The sequence below is a fragment of the Heptranchias perlo genome, chromosome 1 (genome assembly GCF_035084215.1).
Source record: "Heptranchias perlo isolate sHepPer1 chromosome 1, sHepPer1.hap1, whole genome shotgun sequence".
In the NCBI taxonomy this organism is placed as follows: domain Eukaryota; kingdom Metazoa; phylum Chordata; class Chondrichthyes; order Hexanchiformes; family Hexanchidae; genus Heptranchias; species Heptranchias perlo.
Genome location: NC_090325.1, coordinates 128,604,762 through 128,628,277, shown reverse-complemented (window position 1 = coordinate 128,628,277; position 23,516 = coordinate 128,604,762). Strand labels below are relative to the sequence as shown.

At 42.6% G+C, this 23,516-nt stretch overlaps 1 protein-coding gene across 2 annotated transcripts in view; it reads left to right on the top strand.

Moving 5' to 3' along the window:
- alpk1 (alpha-kinase 1) overlaps positions 1-19,844 on the top strand; it is a 118,748-nt gene extending 98,904 nt beyond the window's left edge. For both annotated transcript variants that reach the window (XM_067990971.1, XM_067990975.1), the window contains exons 10-14: positions 5,030-7,244; positions 10,781-10,934; positions 13,829-13,991; positions 15,251-15,437; positions 16,740-19,844. In XM_067990971.1, the coding sequence (XP_067847072.1) occupies positions 5,030-7,244; positions 10,781-10,934; positions 13,829-13,991; positions 15,251-15,437; positions 16,740-16,942 (2,922 nt within the window). In that variant the 3' untranslated portion in view covers positions 16,943-19,844. The remainder of the gene's footprint in view (positions 1-5,029; positions 7,245-10,780; positions 10,935-13,828; positions 13,992-15,250; positions 15,438-16,739) is intronic.
- The last annotated feature ends 3,672 nt before the right edge of the window (positions 19,845-23,516 follow it).

Sequence of the window (23,516 nt, the reverse complement as noted above, 5' to 3'; positions counted from 1 at the left end):
GTAGGGGAAAGACTACGTGTACTCACTTTGGCTGACCTACTGAGGTCATTGGAGCGCCTCCTGCACTGTATGCAGGTGGGCGATATGTTGGTTGCGCTGGTGACCTCCTCTGCCACCTCGAGCCAGGCCTTCCTGGTGGCAGAGGCAGGCCGCTTCCTCCCGCACGCCGGGAGGAGGATCTCTGTCCTCCCCCTCCTCCTCACCCCATGTATTGATACCTGGAGTGGGGCATCATTACACTGGGAGCAGCCTTCCCCCTGGGCTGCTCCATGCTGTAATTTTTGCTATTTGTTGCAGCATCTGTCAGTGGAGGACTGCCCCTTTAAATAGAGCACCTTCAGCTGACAGATCTCACTGTGCATGCGCAGCCCGCCCGACGCGCAGATCAGCAGTGGGGAACCCGGAGGAGCAGGTAAGTGGATCCAATTAGTGGATTGTCTGCTACAATCGCACGGGAAACTCACTAATTTCACCGGGCGCGTTACCCACGCGCCCGATAGCCCCCCCGCCGAGAACCCGCAGCCCTGCTAACATCGGGCCCCTAGTCTCTGTGTTCTGTTTTGTAGCCAGTTTGTTATCCATTCTGCTACTTGTCCCCTGACTCCACATGTTCTGACCTTAGTCATGAGATTACTATACGGTGCCTTATCAAAGGCCTTTTGAAAGTCCATGTGTATTACATCCACTGCATTACCCTTGTCTACTCTTTCTTCAAAGAATTCAATAAGGTTGGTCAAGCATGACCTTCCTTTCTGAAATCCTTGCTGACTATTCTTTATTACATTTTCGGTTTCTAAATGTTTTTCTATTCCATCTTTGAGTGATGATTCCAATATCTTTCCTACCACTGAGGTTAAGCTAACTGGTCTGTATAACTGCTCTTTAGGGTCACCTCCTTTCAAGGTAGAAATCCCAAATATGTCTAGTCTTTCCTCATACCTCAGTGCTCTGAGGCTAGGGATCGGCCTTGTGACTCGTCTCCAAATTGCCTCCCAAGCTTGAATGTCTCAGTAACCAAAACAGGACACAGTATTCAAGATGTGGTCTGACAAGAGCACTGTGCAGTTTGAATATAACTTGGTTAGAAACACTAGAGCTTCACTCATATGGTTCATGACATCATCTGATACACTCTTCAATGAGATTCACTTGCAGCCCACTACTCATCATATAAAACTTATTTTTATTTAGATTTTGATTGCTGATCATTATTATTTGTATTTAAATTTAACTCCAGAGTTTATTTTGTTAGCTTATATTTCTGTATTGATTTCAAGGGGGCTGAATTTACTCACTGCTTCCGGTGTACTTACCAAGCAGGAACAGTGTAGGACATTTTTTTAGGGAGGAAATTCAGATGAAACCATATCCGCTCAAATTTTGCATTTAAAAGGTTTTCCATGAGTTTTTCTGTGCTTCTGAATCCCTCCCCATGATTTGGCTGCCGAATTGCCGCTGGCCTCATTTCCTGCTGCACTCAGGGTAAGTTAGACTGAGTTCTATGAGTTGCAGTAGCTGCTGGGATGAGCTGCCAAAGCAGAAGTAAGAGTTCCTGACACAGAAGAGTCTGGAGATCTTTGCATAAAGATTTCTGCAGATGGAAGACAATTTTTAAAGCATATTTTTTTCACTGTCTACCTACAGATATCTGCAGTTGCTTCTGACCATTTATCACAGGATCAGGCCACTGGTAGCTTTTCAGACCCCATACCCCCTGCCCACAATCAGGGCTTCTCAGGAGCAGGCATGGTATTCCCTACAGTCATACTCTTGTAAGCTTTTATCATGGATGGGGAGCAGCACCACAGGATGGAGAAAAAGAGACTCATACAGCGAGATGCATTGCAGCATGTCATCACTGAAGTCTTTGCTTCTGTGCAACAAAGTCTACCTTCGACACCATAGGTTTACCTCCTCCTCCCCCACTTTCAAATGAAGGGACTTTTCCTCAAATCACTACCCATCCTACCACATGACAACACATCACCTGACATCAGCACCACATAAGTGCCCCCTTTCATATATGACTCTAACCTCCATCCTGGATGACTTGGACCTCATCAACTTTTTCACCATCGTCATCTCTCTCCCCCTGTGCCGCCCATTGCTATGGTGAATCTACGGGACTAGTTGGTAGAAGCCATAAATGGGTGGAAGGATGTGGCTAAGCGATGTACCAGTGTAGGTGCTCAGTCAGTAACCTGGCGCCGGTAAGGTGCCACCGACCTTGTCATCTCCCACAGCAAGAACTGAGTGCCTCCCCACGAGCTGCATGACCTTCTCTTTGAAGGGGGTAAGTACTTAAGGTTAGGGACCCGCCCTCACCGAGTGCCCTACGTGTGGTGGGCACTGTGTGCCAATTTGTCCCACAACAAAATAGATTGAAAGGGAGGGATGCTTTCAGTTGAGGAATGTGTGCCAAGTAGCATGGGAGAGGTGAAGTAAGACATGTGGGTGTATGAGTAATTGCTGTGAGGGAAGCTGGGTAGCCGTAGAGCAAGAACCAGTGAACGCTGTGAAGGGTCAGTTGAGCAAGTGGTGCTTTAAGAGGGAGAAGAGTCTGCTGATGCCCAGGGTGGGCAAGGAGGAAAAAAGGTGAGGTGTGCAGTCTGTTGTCTTGCCTGCTGTGCCAAGGATATGGGGATATGGAAGTTTTTACATGTTCTGTAGTCTTCAGGGCGAGGGAGTCGGCACTCAGTGCCAGTGTCACTTCCTTCCAGGTAGCACGAGAGATAATTCTGGATGACTTGGTGGCACCCACACGAAGACGTCCGTTCATCCTGCCTTCACTGTTGCCCAAGAGGGCTCAGAGATCTGAATGAGTGAAGTTGTACATTCTTCTTCTCTGGGCACAGATGGTGCTTGAGTGGTAATAATTCTGTACAGGCGTAATAAAAATATGGCTAAGAAATGCAGTGAAGTTATTAGAGAGCAAAGTGAAAGAGCCAAGCACTGTTCCTCTCTTAGCTGTTTGTCCCCCACTCTACTGATAAAGAGTACAGGCTGAACTGCCTTTTTAAAGGCTGCACAGAAGTTTCCATGTAGTTCAGCTGCTTACACCCATTTTACACCAATGTTTGCACCAATGGGAATACAAATGAAACTCGTGTAACTCCATCTAGAGGCCACCGGTGGGCAGAATTTTTTTAAAGGACTACATAGAAATAATGAAACATAGAAAATAGGAGCAGGAGTAGGCCATTCGGCCCTTCAAGTCTGCTCTGCCATTCAATATGATCATGGTTAATCCTCTATCTCAATACCATATTCCCGCTCTCTCCCCATACCCATTGATGCCTTTTGTGTCTAGAAATCTATCTATCTCCTTCTTAAATATATTCAGTGACTTGGCCTCCACAGCCTTCTGTGGTAGAGAATTCTACAGATTCACCACCCTGTGAGTGAAGAAATTTCTCCTCATCTCAGTCCTAAATGTCATACCCCGTATCCTGAGACTGTGACCCTCATTCTAGACCCCCAGCCAGGAGAAACATCTTCCCTGCATCCAGTCTGTCTAGCCCTGTCAGAATTTTATACATTTCAATGAGATCTCTTCTCATTCTTCTAAACTCTAGTGAATACAGGCCCAGTTGACCCAATCTCTCCTCATACAACAGTCCTGCCATCCCAGGAAACAGTCTGGTGAACCTTCGCTGCACTCCCTCTATGGCAAGTATACCCTTTCTTAGGTAAGGAGAACAAAACTGCACACAATACTCCAGGTGTGGTCTCACCAAGGCCCTGTATAACTTCAGTAAGATATCCTTGCTCTTGTACTCAAATCCTCTTGCAATGAAGGCCAACATACCATTTGTCTTCCTAACTGCTTGCTGCCCCTGCATGTTTGCTTTCAGTGACTGGTGTACAAGGACACCCAGGTCCCTTTGTACATCAACATTTCCCAATCTATCACCATTTAAGTAATACTCTGCCTTTCTGTTTTTCCTTCCGAAGTGGATAACTTCACATTTATCCACATTATGCTGCATCTGCAATGCATTTGCCCACTCACTCAACTTGTCCAAATCGCCTTGAAGCCTCTTTGCATCCTCCTCACAACTCACAATCCCACCTAGTTTTGTGTCGTCAGCAAACTTGGAAATATTACATTTGGTTCCCTCATCCAAGTCATAGGTATATATTGTGAATAGCTGAGGCCCAAGCACTGATCCCTGCGGTACCCCACTAGTCACCGCCTGCCACCCCGAAAAAGATCCATTTATTCCTACTCTCTGTTTCCTGTCTATTAACCAATTTTCAGTCCATGCCGTTATATTACCCCCAATCCCATGTGCTTTAATTTTGCACACTAACCTCTTATGTGGGACTTTATCAAAGGCCTTCTGAAAATCCAAAAACACCACATCCACTGGTTCCCCCTTATCTATTCTATCAGTTACATCCTCAAAAAACTCCAGTAGGTTCTTAAATACAATTTCCCTTTCATAAATCCATGTTGACTTTGTCTAATCCCGTTGATATTTTCTAAGTGTCCTGTTATCACATTCTTTACAATAGACTCTAGCATTTTCCCTATTACTGATGCTAGGCTAACCGGTCTGTAGTTCTCTATTTTCTCTCTCCCTCCTTTTTTAAATAGTGGGGTTACATTTGTCACTCTCCAATCTACATTGGCCACCCTCCAATCAAGCATCATTCTACCAGCAATGTAACTTATTTTAAGGAAATTCTAGGCCCAAATTTTCTTTGCTTTTGATTGTTTTGTTTTTGTGCGAAGTTGCAGTAAGCAACAGAATTTTTTCAACCCTCCCCCCCCCCACCCCCGACCTCCAAAAAGTAGCAACTTTTAAAAGCAGTGCATTAAAATCTGCAGTGTCTGAAAACAATAATGATTAGTTTGGTGGATTTGGCCTTTGACCTAGTTAATGATTTGAGTGTTTCCAGTGCAATCAGCCATCATATTTAAGTCATTGACATTGTGTTAATATGGAATAAGTGTCCTTAACTATTACCAAAACAGTTTGAAATAGACAGCTTTAATTGTAACTCTTTATTTCCTTCTCCCCAGAACATTTATGGAACATGTCTCCTTTCATATAGTTTTAAGAAGGAAGGGTCAGAGGAAGAAAGACAGTTTTACCTTTCACAAGCAAAAGAGGCCTTTGAAATAGGTCTCCTTACCAAGAGAGATGGTGAAGTGATAACAAGTAAGCAAGAACTGCATGGGTTTGTTAAAGCAGCTTTCTCTCTTACAACTGTGCACAAGTGGCTGACAGATAACAGTGAAAATCTTACAGAGACAAGACAAATATGTAAAGAAGCGATGGAAAAATTGTACCTGTACAGCACTCAAACCCAGGAAACTTTGGCACAGGAAATCATGGAACTGATCAGCCAAGTCAAAAATCATTTACAAGTGAAAGATCTCTGCAATTCTGATGTTAAGTCTTATGTCCCAGACCACTATAAACATTACGGGGATAAGCCAATAGTGAAAGGAAGGATGACCTTTGATAAAATCCTTGAAAGACATACACAGTATCACACCACAATATGCACAGTATTTGAAAGTACTTGCAGAAGACAACAAAATAGCAGAGAGGCCTCAGCATATAGCTGTATAACTGCTTTTAAGACAGAAACAAAAGAATTTGATACTGCTGATGTCAAATCAAGCACACCCCACCCCAGTGGCAATGATCTTCCTCAGCACCCTCTACCAAAAGGGACAACAGAGAGGAAAAACAACAAAGAGTTACAGAACAGGAGCAATGAATTATCAATTGCCAGCAAATCAGAGAAACAAAATGCAGACTCTTTGAAAGACAGTAGAGTTCCCCATGACCATTTAAGAAACGATCCACCACATGTGTCAACAGATGCTGAAACAGAATTGGATGATGTAACATCAGAGGGCAAGGGCAATACCAATATATGTTGCAAAGAATCTCTGAGTGACAGCCATGGCTCCAACTCCTCCTTGAAATCCTGGTTCAAAGCATCTGGGTCAGGGTCTTCTGGCAGCTGGGAGGAAGTGATCAGCAGCAAAGGCAGTGGGCTACCCGGGGATGGAAGGAAACCATTTCTACTCACTGTGGACACGGAGTGCTCAACAATCTTAACTGATGAAGTCGGAGAGCATCAGCAGAGTGGTCACAATACAGATAGCAAAGATTGTAATTTAAATAATAGTACTTTACAGTCCATCATTCCTTCGGTGCATCAGTTGTCTCTACGGTATACACAAGTTAGAGATTCTTCAGCCACTTCAAACACTAATTGTACTCCAGGTAATACGAGGAAGAAACACCTTTCATCTTCATCCTCAGGAGAACACGGGTCATTCGAAATGGTTGACCCTGATGCAGTGACTGCTGATGACAATGAAGAGGATAACAAAACAGACAATCATATAAAGACCCCTGGACATGATCAAAGACCTTACCCTACCTCAGATTCAACTTGTAGAACCAGATATCAAACCTCAACTACTCATTCAGATTCAGAGAACATTAGGAAAATTACCTCCTCATCTTCAGGAGAGAGTGCGTCTTTTGAGATGGTTGACTCTGATGCAGAGACTGCTGATGACGTACAAGATGATATGAACAAGACCCTTCCAGCCACAAATAAATATGGCCATGCAAAGTCCTCTTGTTCTCAGCCAGGTTTGAATGCTGTAAAGCCTACCTCAATTGGCAGTAATAATTCAGTGAGTTTTACTAAGAAAAGCCTTTCCTTATCAGAGGAAAGTGGGTCATTTGAAATGATAGAAGTTGACCCTGCAGCAGAGACTATTGATGGTACAGAAGAAAGCAATAATCTTCCAACCACCGAAGGAGCCTCTGAGATCGTACATAAACATGGAAGCAAGAAACAAGAGACACATAATCATGATGCAATCCAAAGGAAGAATAGTTCTCAATATTTGCTATCCAACAAAAAATCTGACAAAGGGTCATCAACAGAAGGTGAAAATGAAGGTGACAGAATGAGTAACCAGCCTCTGAACAGCAGCCACAACTCCAGCACCTCCTTTAGATCATGGTACAAATCACCTTTTTTTTCAAACAGTGGCTCAGACCTTGACTATATGAGTCCGTCAGTGAGTTCAAGCAGCAGTTCCTTTGCATTTCTTTCAAGAAAGAACCAGACATTTGAGAGACGTGTTATAACTGATGAAGATTATAAAGTGTTGTTTGCTGGTGTAACCCATAAGTGGCTTATAGAGAGAATTATGGACACTGGAGTGTTTTACCCTCAGAAACTAAAAGACACTTGTAGTAAGTTATTTTTTCATACTAGAGATATTTTAATAGCATTATTAAATAAATTAGAGCAATTTCCATTTAATTACCTCTCCAGTTTTTAATTTTTTTTCTCAAATCTCAGTCTTATGTATTATTTTATATCCAACAGTTCCCTCTAAAAATTTATATAGTGCCTTTATATCCAACAGTTCCCTCTAAAAATTTATATAGCGCCTTTCATGACCTAAGGATGTCCCAAAGCGCGTTACAGACAATTAAGTACTTTTTTAAGGAAATGTGGCAGCCAATTTGCACACAGCAAGGTCCCACAAACAGCAATGTGATAATGACCAGATAATCTGTTTTAGTGATGTTGGTTGAGGGATAAATGTTGCCAAGACATTAGGGAGATATTGACAAACGGAACGTAGCAGATAATCCTTAACCTATATAATACATATTCTTCCTTTCTCTTCGTAGAGCAAACTATCTTCCTTCTTATCCTGATCCAATGGTCTATAGCATACCCCTAGTGTTAGCTTGGACTTTTTGGCATTAGAAGTATCTATCTTTTTTTAAATTTCAAAATATATTTTATTTCATAGAAATTAAAGATACACACAGTTCAATGTAAATATCACAATTCCAAACCAGTACAATTCAAACCAATACATTACAGATTGTACACAAAGCAATCTCAATATAAAAATTCAAACACAGTGTTTCTTATGACTCTTGGTGTACAATACAAGATGGAGTGGCCTTACACGGTGACCTTTCCCCATAGGGCCTTTTGCGTAGACCGCACCTTGCTTCAGTGCATCCCAAAGCACTTGACCTTGGAATGTGCCAGTTGGCAACACTCGGTCATGGACGTATCTAACTAGAATAGTTCATTTTGTATATTTCTACCTCTCACAGGCTAAACTTAATATGCCTCCCAGATGTCCCTGACACTACCTCCTTTGCTGTTCACTCTTGTGTTTTCTGACCACCCAGTACCCTGAATATTATATTCCTTCCCATCCTCTAGGTTTAACCATGTTTCTGATATTCCTATTTCATTGTAGTTTCCTACTGCCACAACAGCCTTCAGTTCTGGCATCTTATTTCTAATGCTTCCAGCATTCAAATATATACATCTTAATATAGATTTGCCTGCTTTCATGTCCCCCCAGTGTCTGTCTTTTCCTGATCTCCAGTTTGCTTATGAGTTTCTGTGTCTCTATCCACCTGTTGACTACTTTCTGTTCTGCTTCAGTCTGGGATCTGGTTTCACCCTTGCCCTCCTTCACTCCTCCAATCTATCTAGTTTGAATGATTTTTGATTGTTGTCTTAATATTCCTAGCAAGTTTTTTTTTCCTCCTTGGTTTCAGCCCATCTCTCATATGCTAATCCTTTTTGTTCTGAACTGGAAGACAAAACAGCCTGAAATGGTTTATAAACAGTCTGCAAACATTACAAATGTCATTTTAACTTAACCTGCCCGGCGGGAAACTTGGCAGGATCGGATCGACCGCCTGTTTTACACCCTGCCCTATTTTACTTTTCACTAACTTCAATGGAAAGTAAAATCGAGCGGGGTGGTAAACTGGCCAATCCCATTCTGTCAGTTTCCCGCTGGGCAGATTAGGTTAAAATTACGCCCAGACTCTTTGCAATATTGCCAAGTGGATATGATGGAATGTGCCACAAGGATAACCCCTTTATTCATCCTGGGAATCTGCGCAGGTCTTACTCCATGGTGCCTGAAATACAAGTATTAAAAAAAAAATGCAGTGATAAAGACCTAACTGCAGGGTAGACACACATCATTATTTCTACATGTATAAGCTAGCTAAGGGGTTCAACTCTAATTATTTATGACTCGATCACTCAATCTGTGGCTGTTAAACAAGAAAATGAAAACTTATTTTGAAAATGAACACACTAATTGAAAGATCATGCTTACTGAAAGATTATAACATTATCATTCATAATGGCTCATTCACTATGCCATTCCAGATACTGCAAGTTACTGGGACTGCTAAATATTCCTTTTATAAACGTTGATTGTTTCACGATTGTTTGAGTGAATCTAAATGTTGGTGTCTTATAGGTAGCTGTTGGTATTTTCTTCTTCTCTACAGAGCAAATTGGGAAATTTTGATGTGCCTTATTTCCAGATGTGCCCTTTTGTCACCAAAACTAAAACATTGGTCAGGATTTTGACCCGGAGCTGGGAAGAGGGCGGGGGAGGGGGGGGTCGAATCGCAGATGGGAAACCCGGAAGTACGGGTTTCCCGGATGTCCTTACAATTTTGACATAAGGACGTCTTTTATTTTTGTCGGTTTCCCGTCCGACAGGCCAGCCTGATTGACAGACTGGTCTCAGTCGGACGGGAGCAGAGCAAGGAAGAAGACATCGCGATCATTGTGGGAGGGGTCGCGATCATCGGAGTGGTCGCTGCAGGTAGGCTTGTTAGGCTTGGGGGAAGCATTCCTACTCCTCTGGGCCCACACGCTGTGTCAGAAAGACACTTACCTGCAGTTTCGGGCCTTCTCGTCTCCTCTCAAGCAGCGTGAAGGAGAAGGCCCAGGAATCCTGGCCCCCAGAGGTAGAAATCGCAAAACTTTTCAAAATGGGAGGTCCGCAGCCTCCTTGAAAGGTTTTAGTGACGAACCCGCCTCCTGAGAGCAGGTTGGTCACCCGCCCCTGTAAAAACGGGAAATGGGCAGGTTGGAGCGGGTCTGAAATTTTTTGCAATTTTTAATGCCCCCTGCCCCCAACCCACCCGTTTTTCACAGTTAAAATTCTGCCCATTGTCAATGTTTCACATGATGCAATAGCAAAGGTCAAAGGTGGCCAAGTACCCAATTGAGAGCAAATGTTGTATTAAAAATGTAGCCCTATGAAAATCCACAACATTTTTGGCAGATTTGGGGCACATTCAAGGCGGTTGGAGACTTGTGGCAGCAGAAACTGGGGCGGGAACCAGTTACGCCAGGTCTCCACCCCAGTTAATGTTACATGGGGTTTCCTGTGGGGGTTGAGGTGGACAGTCGTAGCATCCGGCCCCTTGCTAATGTCAGAAATGGGGGGCAGGAATGACAGGATGGTCCCACTGACATTCCTAATAGTCCATCTCCGGTATCCCCAATATACTGCACACTTCCAAGAAGCATACAGTATGTCACAGGACTGTTCCTGGCTTAAAACTGCCCTGAGACAGTCCACCCAAGGAGTTTCAGGCACACGGTAATCAGGAGCTGATTTTTCTAACTTATGTAGATCTTCAGCCCAACCTGCAGGCTTTGCCCCCAAGCAGCTGGTCAATCTTCCTGATCTCCACCCGGTAGGAACCCCACCTACATAGATCCTGGCATGGGCACCCACCAATAATATGAAAATTGCTTGACTCTGGGAAACCTGCCATTGTCAGGCACTTTAGTCTTGGGTACTTTGGAAATCCAACTACGCCATTGTTACAGTGACAGAGTGGGATCACTGGTTCCCAGGCCCATAGTATCTTTATGCAGTTGCCCACTCTGTGTAAATGAAACATATGGTTTCATCATATTTTTGCAGGTGCTCTGCTATTTAAATATAGCAAGAAAACCGACACTTGGACAGCCCAAGAAACTCTGGTTTATATTGGGAAGCCTTTAGCTGTGGATAAAGTCGGTGCCCAGAGGACGGCTTTGGAGATACGCTTTCTACATCAAGAAGAAATACTAGGCAGGTATTTGAGTTTCCTACTTCCTCTAATAGTTGCCTTTTCACCCCACTTCCTTCTCCAGCTACTAAAGATTTTTTTTTAATTCATTCTTGAGATTTGGGTGTCACTGATGATGGTGGTGGGCCTCCGTCTTGAACCGCTACAGACCGTTTGATGAAAATACTCCCCCAATGCTGTTAGGTAGGGATTTCCAGGATTTTGATCCAACAACAATGAAGGAACGGTGATATATGTCCAAGTCAGGATGTTGTGTGACTTGGAAAGGAACTTGATGGTGATGGTGTTCCCTTGCACCTGCTACTCTTGTCCTTCTAGGTGGTAGAGGTCGCAGGTTTGGGAGATGCTGTTGAAGAAGCCTTGGCAACTTGCAGCAGTGCATCCTGTATATAATACACACTGCAGCCACAGTCCACGGGTCGTGGAGGGAGTGAATATTTAAGGTGGTGGATGGGCTGCCAATCAAGCAGACTGCTTTGTCCTGGATGGTGTCGAGCTTCTTGATTGTTGTTGCAGCTCCACCCATCCAGGCAAGTGGAGAGTATTCCATCACACTCCTGACTTGTGCCTTGTAGGTGGTGGAGAGGCATTGGGGGAGTCAGAGTTGCATAACACAGGGTGATTACTCTGGTGCTATAAAAGCCAGTCTTATCAGCCAGTAGACAGTGTAATTCAAGCAGGTCAAGTTAGATGATATCAGTTGTTCTTCAGTGAAGACAAGAAAACCATCGGTCAGTGACCTGACCAAGAGCTGATGAAACTTACCAGGCAGATTTGAGTGATGCAAAGCCATGAGTTTCAGGTCGACAGATAAATAGTCCACAACTTTTGTTAAGCTGCCAATTGGAAGCACGTTCAGAGTGAGGAAAACTTTTGTTAATTGATTGAAGGGCTGGAGAGCTCTGGAATTCCTTGGACTTCTTTCATGTCACTGAGTGGTTTCTTTCTTAACTGTTCTGTTTTATAATCTGTTCCAGGTTTTTTCCTTTCTTCCCCACCAACTGGAAGTCAACCGTTGCTTCCATGCTGTCGCCCTGACCTATGATTTAACATTTTTTTAGATTATTTGCAATTTCCATTCAGTTGGAAATTGTTTTTTTTAATGAAGATTACACTAAAATTTGAAATAAAAAGGCATGACTAACCTTATTATTAGGATTAAGACAACACTATTTTTAACAGAAGTTAAATTAGAAATCTGCTGCTGGGTAATTATATTCTGTTGTGAGCTCTTATCCTGATATAAATTCTAAGCCCTGTTTCCTTTATTAATTGCTTCATTAATTGCAGTTCCCTTAATGACTCAATTGGTGAAACTTACCTACCCCAGAAGTCCTAGGTTTGATTATTATCCCTGTTAGTTGGCTTATCTCAGTGAGTGGAGGAACAGGGACTAGGGAGGGGGATAGCAGTCAGGCTTTACACTCCTGATCACTGTCCAGTGATAGCCAGTGGAAAGTGGAATGACTGGATGCTAGCTGAGGACAGAAGGTTCAGTTGTAATGCCTCTATAGTCAGATGTCCTGCAACACTCACTATTTGGGCTTATAGTTTTAGGTATGGCTACTCAGTGCCATCATGAATGAAGGGAGGAAAAATCAAATTAAGAAAAAGAAAATCATATTTAAGGTGTTTCCCATGAATCTGTGCATTCAACCACTGTACAGAGCAGATGCAATGGAGTGAAGAGGATTCCCTTACGGCATCTGTGCTCCATACCACTGCGGGGGGTGGGGGGGAAGGATCACACTCAGATGTTTTTGTTTTTAAATCTACAGGTATTTTCAATGGTCTAGAAATTGCTTAAAAAAGAACGGTGAGTTCAACGGTGCTCACCCTTGTTAGTGGCGAAATCGATGAGTAAGTTCTGGCATTCGCACATCGCAGTGAAACACGGAAATCTGGAACTTGCTCCTCCTGGTTCGCCAGTGATATGACAGCTTCAAATTAAAGGGATATCACCAGCTGGAATCAATGGACCCGCGCCAACTTGCTCATCTGCCCAGCTAGAAAGTAACTAATATCGTCACAAAACACATATGCTTAAAAATACCAGGTCTAAACTAAGTCTTAATGGCTGCCAAACAACTAAAAATTAACTTCTAAAAATGTGGATTCTCATTACTCCTTATTTTAATAGTTTTTGGCCATTAAAATTTTTTTTTAAATTAAGAACATTTTTTTAAAACTTTTCCCTTCTGTCTCTTTTATTTAATTCGATTATTTCTTAACCTCTTTTTCACTGTCAATAACTGTTTTTAAAAATGATTTTAGTGTTGTATTTTTCACTTCCTGGATTTTATGTTCCAGTTTGAAGAAAATGTTCGCAGCTTGTCAAAAATGCTGCAGTCTGATTGGTTGAAGGGAGAGAGTGCGCCTCTCACTTCTCCCATGGGTCCTAGCTCCGCTGGAGCTAACGCTGGGCTCTTCTCCACTTCCTATTAGAGGAAGTGCACCCAGTAAAGACCGCAATAAGTTAGTGGGTTAGTATAAATCTATGGAGCAGTGAGCAATTTCTGGGCTGTTGATTGGCAGTCATTAAGACTTACCATGCCATTAAAAGTTAGTTTAGACCTAAAAAAACCCAGTGTACCTTTTTCTGTGTCGATTAGTTTGTTTCCAGCTGGGCAGGAGAGCAACTTCACGCTGGTCCATTCATTTCACCGGCGAGCTGTCCTTCCCACGCAGCTTTTAAACAAGAAGGGAATCTCGTAGAGCAGGATGGTTGAAGTCATTAAAAAAAAAATTCTGGGCCAATGTTTTAGTAATCAATTTTAGTGGCAGAAAATCACAGGCTATACTCCTGCTTTTTCCCAACATGCACTCCCTGCAAGCTCTATAAAGTGATCCTTTTACCTAATAAAAGCATGCCTTAATCAGTTTCTGCCTTGCTAACACAGGTATGTTGGAAAGCAGTACAAAAGATCAAAAGAGCTCTCCTACCACTTCGATGATGTTGAACGGCAGATGACTGCACAACACTATGTGACAGAATTCAACAAAAGACTATATCAGCAGCAAGTTCCTACACAAATATATTATGTCCCAGCCTCAGTTCTTCTGGTAAGTCCAGAGACACGTTTCACGCTATTTGTCACAGCATGTTACTCTTTCAAGGATAACATTTTACTTCCAATAGGTGTGAAAAATTGGAAGCTTAGCTGTTAGTTTTTCACATTCTTCCAACCCATATTCCATTAATCAACGAGTTAATTGGTCTCTACCCACCTGTGCTCTGCATCTGAAACCCTGCCTCCTGTCGTCCCCTCTCCCTCACAGAGAGAGAGTCAGGCAAATGTAAAAAGGGAAACCATGTAACAGTCTCCTTGGCATGCGTATAATCACTCATGCTAATGAGGCTGTGATATTCCCACATCATATGGTTTTCCTGACTGTTTTGCTATGCCGGGGCAGTGTCTTTCAAATAGACAGGTAGGCAGTACGAGGGAAGCAAATTTGTGAGGCAGGCAGAGGAACAAAAGGTGGAAAGGGAAAAAATTGGAAACGGGGGTGAATTTCCAGGGCGCTCGTTCGCCGTAACTTTGGCAGAAGACCTGTGGAGATCACGGAAAAGTCGTCGTAAGTGCTGTTTATCCAGGGATTCCGCATCTTCATCCGCAAGTTCCAGTGGGAAAGTGGGCAAACCATCATGGAAATTCACTCCCATAAACAAAAAGATCTTGGAAAGATGAGATGGTGGGGCTATCTTGAAGTGATTTTCTGATAGACACTTGGTGACGTGCAAGACCCCTACCAGCAGCGCATACTCAGAAACTCAGCCCCATAACATAGGTGGTTTTTGGGCTCTTAGAGGCATATAGTGCTTTGGAGTAGGAGATCTCAATGACAAGTGAAACCAGGAGAGCGAATCTTGGAAACATGGATTGAGCAGAAGCAATCCTGTCTGAAACATGGAATGAGCAGGAGGGGGTATAACAGAAGTTTGCAACAGGTGGATACCATAGGTACGAGATGGAAGGGTAGAAGGATCAAAGGTTTGGTAGGGGGCGATCAAAGATGGGAGTGGGTGCATCAGTCCTGGAAACATGGAGCAGATAAGAATGGAAAAGTGTTAAGACACAGAGATTGGAGAGAGACAGACTGGGATTGGAGATGTAGAAAAATTGCTACAATCTGGAGTAATAATGAGGAAGGAAAATGCAAGATAAGATGGATTTATGGTCAATTTTTTTTTTAACAAGCTCTTTAAGTTGATGTTTTAAAGGAAAACATGGAAACATAAAATACCTCTGGTGATGTGTTCACATCAATAAAATCTAAACCTCACTCCAGGATATGATACATGACTTCTGTTTCTTCAGCTTTTAGAAGACAAGCAGATTGTGGGCTGTGTAAGTGTGGAACCTTACATGCTTGGGAAGTTTATAAAACTAACAAACAACACAAAGACCGTTCGCAAAGAATACGAAGCAACTATGTATGGACTCGCATTTGGGCATTTTACCTATGAGTTTTCTAACCAAGAAGAAATAGTAGTTGATTTACAAGGTAAACAATTTGAATGTCACCCAATAGATAACTGCAGCCTTCAAAATGCAAAAGCCAGACAATTTTAGCAGGATCACACCCACTGGGGACCTCCACCACTGAACCTACCAAAGTTCATATGGTCAAGGAAAGGTTCCTTCAATTGCAATGACGTGTACCCCCATCACTAGGAGCACCCGCCAAGGTGAAGATGCTGGAAAAATCGGCCCATCTCTGCTAGTTTTGGAGAAGAGCTGGTGATCCAGGGCTTCCCAGAAAGAAATCCAAAGTTTCCCCTTCAGCTTCCTTTATAAGGAACCACGTTAAAAACTATTTTTTAAAAAATATGTTATTTTTCTTTGGGGCTCCAGGCCTCGATTCAGGCCAGGACCCCCAAGTGGGCTATATCAGTGCCACTGAAGTGGCTGGTACACTTCCTTTCACAGACATGGATCTGCTGACCCTCAGAAGTCAGGGACAGAGGAATTCCCGGGTTTGGGAGCCCCAGTCTCACCCCACTCTGAATCAATGGCCTTGTTTGAGGCAGGTGAAATGAAAAAGGAAGAGATGGGAATTCAGATATCCTATAGATATTTTGTCAAAAGACACTAACAGATCTTCCTTGTCATTCCTCACATTGAATCAAAGGTTACACTTCTGTGTTGACGGGGAGGGGAGAAGAGATGCTGGGGTATGGAAAAAGGATGGAGGCACTGACCGAAAGGATTTTGAAATAAGTTTTTAAGGATTCTGCTCAGACAGTGAACTAGGTGGTTTTTTTGGATTATTTTGTTTTTCTTACCCATTGAAGGTGGGTAACAATTTGTTTTTTTCATATATCACAGTTACATAAATAAGTCAACCTCTGCATGCAACATGGGGGAGCAGCTGTTAACCTTTACTGTCTATCTGTTTAGGGTGGGAGTTTTTACAGCAGGCCAAGAAATATATAAAATTTAGAAAAAACATATGCATATACAGGGGCGCATACACACCTAAAGCTTATGGAAACATAAACCCCAAGACACATTAGAAAAACTGGACAGGATGACTAGTTACCAGTTTAAAATGGTATTTGGCCATAGTCTGATGTAGCCATAGTGTTCAGTATAGCTGGCTTAGATTAATGTAGTTCATGTCATTTTGATGAATTAAAATTTTAGGAGTGGTATTCCTAGGTAGCTATGGGAAAAGCATAATTAGGTTCTTTTCCTGAACTTATTAGATCCAGACCTAAGATGACATTACCAATTTCTGTCTTCTGCTCTGTCTCAAAAAAATGTTTTTTTCCCGCTTAACTGTATTCACAATATTCCTCCACAGGCTGGATCACTGGAGATGGAAAAGGTCTTATTTACCTAACGGATCCTCAAATTCATTCAGTGAAAAAGCAGCGAGGGGGATCAAACTTCGCAGACAAAGGCATCAGATACTTCCTGAACTGCCAGCACAAGGAATGCAATGAGATTTGTCACATCCTTACTTTGAAAATTCCTGTCAGGGACAGCGTGGACGATGCACTTTAAGCACAGTTTAAAAAAAAGTCTGATTTTGAAAAGTATATTCAGCTATATCCGGATCTTTCTGCATCCCTCCTATTTGTGCACAAAAGCATCATTACATTGGCCCTGATAATCCACAGGTCGCGATCCCAGCAATTATGCCAGGATCACGCCTGTTGGCAACCTCCGGTGCTGACCCCGCCAGAATATGCAGGGTCATTGGGAGATCATCTAACTTGAGTGCCCATGGAGTGTGCCCGGGTAACAAAGGCCACATCTTGGGTGCCACCTACCCCTGCAGGCCAGAATATCCAGTGGCTGTCGGCTTCCGAGGGGTGCTGTGAGGACATCCCTGGAAAAAAGATTCAATGAACCCCACAGTTGCCTTTGTCAGGGGGCCGATAAGTTCAAAAGAGAAAAAAAAATTGGCCAGTTACCAGTCTTTGGGGCGCATGCCATGACCAGGCCTGCACCACCACCACCGACTCCCCCCCCCACCCCCGAGTGGGCCTCACTTCCATCAGGGTAGCGGTCGATATGGCTCTTCTCACTGGACACACCTTATGGTTCTAATAGTGAGAGACCGAAGTCAAAGGAACTCAACATTCAAAGTTTTTGCCCCCTCCACATCACTGACCGTATAAGGAGCAGGCAGAGGCCCTGCCCCTTACACAGCCCTATGGAAGCTCCCAGCACAGGCCAGGACCTGGCATATCCAGGTGCTGGCCTATTTTCTGACCCTTACGTCACACTCCTGCTGGAGTTATGGTGGGAGTGTGCCAAAAGGGCCAACGATTTTCAGCCCTGGAATTTTTGGTGTCCTGATGTTCAAGCTACAGAGTTATTTGTTGCTAATTATGGGAAATGCCACAAGCACCTAGAATCCAGTAACTTCCAAAAATATTGTGCCCTGCCCTTTCTTCAACAATTAGTTTATTTTGTGCATTTATAAGATCCATTACTATTTTCTTTTATGATGTCAGCCAGTCTTTCTTCATACTCACTCTTTGCCTTTTTGCAATCTTTTTTGCTTACCCAGTATAGTTTCTATACTCTGCTTGATTTTCCTTTTTTAATATTGGCTGTAGATTTATCAAATGCCTCTAAATCAAATTTTCAATTTCATTTCTGTATTCATCCTTCCTTTACTTAAGCTGCATCACTTTACTTCTTGTGGGACTACATCTTCTTGGTACTCTAATCATCTCCTGTTTGAAAGTTTCCTGTTATTTGTCCACTGTCTTATCTGCCAATTGTTCTTTTCAATTTATCTAGGCTTGTTCCCTTTTACCTTGTTGAAATTTGTATTCTTCCCCCGCTCCAAGCAATCTTTGAGCATTCCCTCCTTTTCAATTTTTATATAGAACCTAATTGTCATGATTACATTGTTTAAGATGCTCCCCTACATTACATTGCTGCTGTACTTCATTTAGATCCAGTATTGCCTTCTTCCTTGTTGCATTAAAAATATACACATTTCTATCCAGAATACTTCCTTTTGACACAGGCTAATGTGTCTCCTATAATCCAGCCAATTTTCAAACCTTAGTACATTCCCATTAATACCATGTCTGTTGGTTTTGGTGTAATAACTTTTTATGAGGAGCAATTAGATAGGATATTTAGCGAGTGGCTGGCGCGTCCGGGAGCGGCAGCAGGAGACCCAGCCATTTTGGGTATTTCACCAACTCCATTTTAACAGCCCCCCCCCCCCCCCACCAACCTGGCCTGGTTTCCGCCGGGTGGGGAGTTAACATTCCCACGTCTACTTTCATTTCGATAGTTAGGAGTGCAACCAAAAAAAGACAGTCATGTGGAGCTGGACAACGGAGGAGAGGCATTGGAGGAGGATGGCATGTTGGACCGTGTCAAACACTATGGAGAGGTTGAGGAGGACCAAAGCACCACAGTCAGTCAGAGGATGGCATTCATGACTTTGATTAGGGCTAGCACAGTGTTGCGTGATAAACGAAAGGCCGACAGGAGGGACTTGAACAGGAAGTTACAGAGATATAGGAGCTGGAAGACAATGACATGTTCAAGGATCTTGGAGGGGGAAAAGAAGATTGTAGATGGACAACGTTGGTAAGGACAGAAATGTGAAGGGTGAAATTTTTGAGGAGGGAGGTGATAAGTGCAGTTTTAAAACCAGAGAGAAATAAATAAAAAATGTTGAGCCCTTAATCACTATAGATTTATGCCCCAAAATTCTATGGGTGTTCTACTGGTCACCCACCATAACTCTAGCGGGAGGCTGGTGGAACCCCCAGAGAAACAGCTGAAAACACCTGTTTATGCCGTTTCTCTGGGATTTCCACTGGTCTCCCACTGGCATATTTCTACTATTTCAGGTTTTTAGGAAATGTCTTATAACGAAGATGAAACCACGTACAGTTTTCTTAAATAGAAATGAAAACTTTAAATTGAATGTGTTGGTAATGATTTGTAAGTTTTTCAATTGAACCCGCAACCCTGAAGTGTTTTGATTTCATTGTGGAACTATACAATTAGTTGAGCACCAGATCCCTATTGGAAGTATATTAATGGTATGATTTTGGTCACAATGTGAAAGTCCTGGAAAACCCACTCAAAATATTTATTTTTGAACTTAAGTGCTTCATTGTAAATGTATCACCATTGTTTAAATTAAATTTAGTTATATATTTTTTAACACCTAGTATAGGATCTAATAGCAATAATGAACTGGAAAGTGTGTACATATGGGCTTTATTGAATGCCAGAACATCCAACGGCCTGGTTCACAGCCCCTAATTATCATAGGGGGATACCTAATTGTCTGTCACTATTGTGACATATAACTTTTTGTGGTTGGTCCAATTCTTTGTCGAAACAAATCTTTTCAAGTTAATATTTGTGTTATTAATGGATTTATGAATTGCAGAACTAATAAATAAAGTGGAACAAATTTGCTTTGTAAAACTGCCTCATCAGTTCATCCTGTTTAAAGTTTTTCTGCATTATTGTGGAGAATATTTATCATGAGTTTCTAATTTTTCTTAATCTGGGTCACACTGGCAAGGCTGCATTTATTACCTATCCCTGGTTGAAGAGGTGGTGGTGGTGGGTCTTCAACTTGAGTTGCTGTGGTCCTTGTGGTGATGGTGCTCCCACAGTGGTGTTAGGTTAAGAATTCCAGGATTTTGACCCAGCGACAATGAAGGAGCAGCATCATATGCCCAAGTCAGGATGGTGTATGACTTGGAGGTGGTGGCATTCCCACGACACTGCTACTCTTGTCCTTCTCAGTGATAGGGTTGGCAGGGGTGGGAAGTGCTGTCAAAGATTTTAGTTTAGTGCGTCTAACGACACTACACTTGTTTCAGTGCTTTGGATTAGCAACTATTATTGGGTTTTAGTCATCATTTAAGAACAGAGACCTCCCCCTTTCAGTGACATAGTTGGTTAATTCAACACTGCTGCTGAGCTAATTGATGTGGAGATGCCGGTGATGGACTGGGTGGACAAATGTAAGGAGTCTTACAACACCAGGTTATAGTCCAACAGCTTTATTTGAAATCACAAGCTTTCGGAACTTTCCTCCTTCGTCAGGTGAGTAATTGATAAAGACCAACAAGCACAACTTACGTTTACATGGAACTCCCATATAAAAGAACAACTCAGAGCACTACACAAAAGGAAAGATTGGATGGAGAGCAAGAAATAAAGGAAATTAGGAGGGGGAGACCAAAGCACAGTCAAAGAGTTAGCGTCCAAAATTACAGGAATCCCACTGCGTCGGCGTAAGAGCTGCAGAGCAGGACTCTCATTCGCCTTTGAATCCCGATGCAGATCCCATTATAAATTGCGGGGACAGGATTACTTTCCAGCTGGGTAACTATAGAAATCAGGACTGGGAACCTTGGCTGATTTCTCCCCTTCCTAGCTCAGGGGTATGGAGGCTGGTTGTATCACCCCAACACTGTTTTGACTGAGATCAGCTAATTCAGCACACCCAGAATCAAAACTGAAATCTTCTGGCCTGAGTGGCTTAAAACTATGCCACACCATGCACATAGCCACTAAGCCTTTCAGGAAACTATATAAACACAGCTTTGAAAGATTTATAATGCCTTTATAAATCTGTAATAACCTTTATAAATATGAGAGTTGTTATAACTTTAAAAAGCAGAGGAGCAGAAAGAATATGGGTTCCAATACACAAAACTTTAAAAGTGTGAGGACAAATTCATAAAGGTGTAAAAAAGCATATGGGAATCTAGGTTTTATAAATAGGGAATAGAGTATAAAAGTAAAGCAGTCAATGGTTAGGCTGCAGTTAGAATAATGAAACAATTTTAACTCTACCTGCCCAGGTTACTTACTCGCTGAAAACCCACTCTTCCGTATTTTATCCTGCCCTACTGAGCAGGCAGCATGACGTCATTAGAAGCCGACTGCAATTTTAACTGGTAGCCTGACCGGGGAAGCCGCTGGGGCTTTCCTGCCAGGTGAAGATAGTAGGATAAGAAGGCAGGGCCAGGAGAGGCCCATCAGGTAAGTTTTTTTTTACTTTCCTTGTGGGATGAGAAGGAGCAGGCATGGTCCTCAAACACCCATAAAGAAAGCTTAGGTTTCCCCTGTCATAGACAACCACCCTCCCCTTCCCAAAAGTGAGACCTTCGCAAGATGGCCCCGGAAGTTAATCCCGCTACCTACCTTATGTCGGCGGGCAGGCTCCGGGCCTTATGATTTTCCAGGTGGGACATTGGCCGGTACGGTTTAAATGAGGCCTTGGAGTTAAAATAGCCATTATCATCAACCAGCAATATACAAGGGAACAAATGCTTACGCCCTTTTTGAAATCAGAGCAAGACATCCAAAAATATTAATATGTGCCATGGCACAAGGAAAATGCAGGCCATGAGCAGCTGCCAAGCCAAAAGTCTTTCAGAATCAAACCTATTGTATTTTGGCATTAGTCCATTTGTGGTATATCTGCCTATTTATATCACTAAATAATTGTCAGTCACATGAATCCCCTTCTTTCTTATTTGACCAGAAGTTGCATCATATAGCTTTGGATTACTGGAAAAATTGCCAGACACAATCCAGTATCCTGGAAACTACTGTGTGTGTAATATTTATCAGGCATATCTGATCACCATACCAAATGCCAGGTTATTGTAAGACACACCCTACAACACTATATCAATCCTTAATGGATTTTCAACAGTGCAATATGGAGGTGGCACACAGCTGTATAATGCGAAAATGCTGTTCAGTCGAGCAGGATTACCAAAGGGAGTAATCCTCCTTTTCAGAGATTGCCGGCAGCTCCTTGACGACACAGGCTCTGCCAGGTGAGCTGGAAACGGGCTCAGATTACACTCTCAATCTCATTGCACACCCTGTCCATCAGCCAAAGGCATTCGGCATATTGACCATTGTGAAAGGAAAAGCCATTTCACCTGCTCCTTCTTCCCTATAGTTTACACTGGACACTGTTGCAATTTTATTTCTGCTTTATTGTCAAACCATGCTGGACAGTGGAAGTACTTTATTTATTTGAGATTTGTACAAATACATTTTAATCAGGTATTTCAGTATAAAACAATCCCTTGACTTAGAAAAAATTAAGAAGCCTCCTTTATAGCTGATATAGCATTGAAATGTATGGCATTAATGGTTCCATCAAGGAGCTGGGTGTATAATGAGATTTCCATTTGTCTTTTTAACGGTTGTTGGGATTAATAGAAACTCTGCTACAATGCAGCCGTTTTATTCGCATGAGCTAATGATACCTGTCACGCACACAGACATTAAGAAAGGATTAAAGGGAAGGAACAAAAAGTGTAATTCATCGAATAACATACGGCACGCACATGAATGAGTCCAACAAGCAAGCCAGCGGCCAAATGCAGACTATAATGGACATTCTGTGCAGCCCACTCCTCCCGCTTGAGACAGTCACAGAGCGTCTCCAGCCTGGACACATCTCCACCTCAAACAACTTCCACTAACACTAAAACTTCCTCTAGAGATTGGGTTGAATACATCTTCATATCGTTAAGTTTAGGTATTTTCTCCGTCTAGTGAAGTTGGAACTGAAGTTAGCTGCTGTGTTAACTTTCGCTACTGGGACGATGCAGGTCCAATTGCAGGCTGAGTACTAAATGTCACCAAGGACATGTCAAACTGACCGATTGTACACCATCTGTACCGGTCACACTGACAACAGGGATACATTCCAAACTCTCCTGTTTTCACACGGTGCAGGGGAAGTGGGGCATTCTTTAGCTTCATTGCCCCCTTTTATCATCTGATCACTTTGCGGAAATATAATCAGTTAACTTTAGGCGTAGATCATTTCTCTGGTGTCTCCAAGAGGAGGTTGAATGATTTTCCAGGGAAACGAGAGGTAAAACTTTAAAATATATTTAATTTCAAATCAGCTGTGTCTTATGAACATTAAGACCGGCTCAGGTATTTTTATTAGACAACTCGGTCCTGCTCCTCCTCTTCTTACTTCGTCAATTTTTACCTTGTCTCGATGGGGTTTTTTTTGTCGTACTATTCTTCATGTTCTTTATTTCGGCCTTTATCGCATTTGTGACTCCTGTCAGCCCGCTGAAGCCGA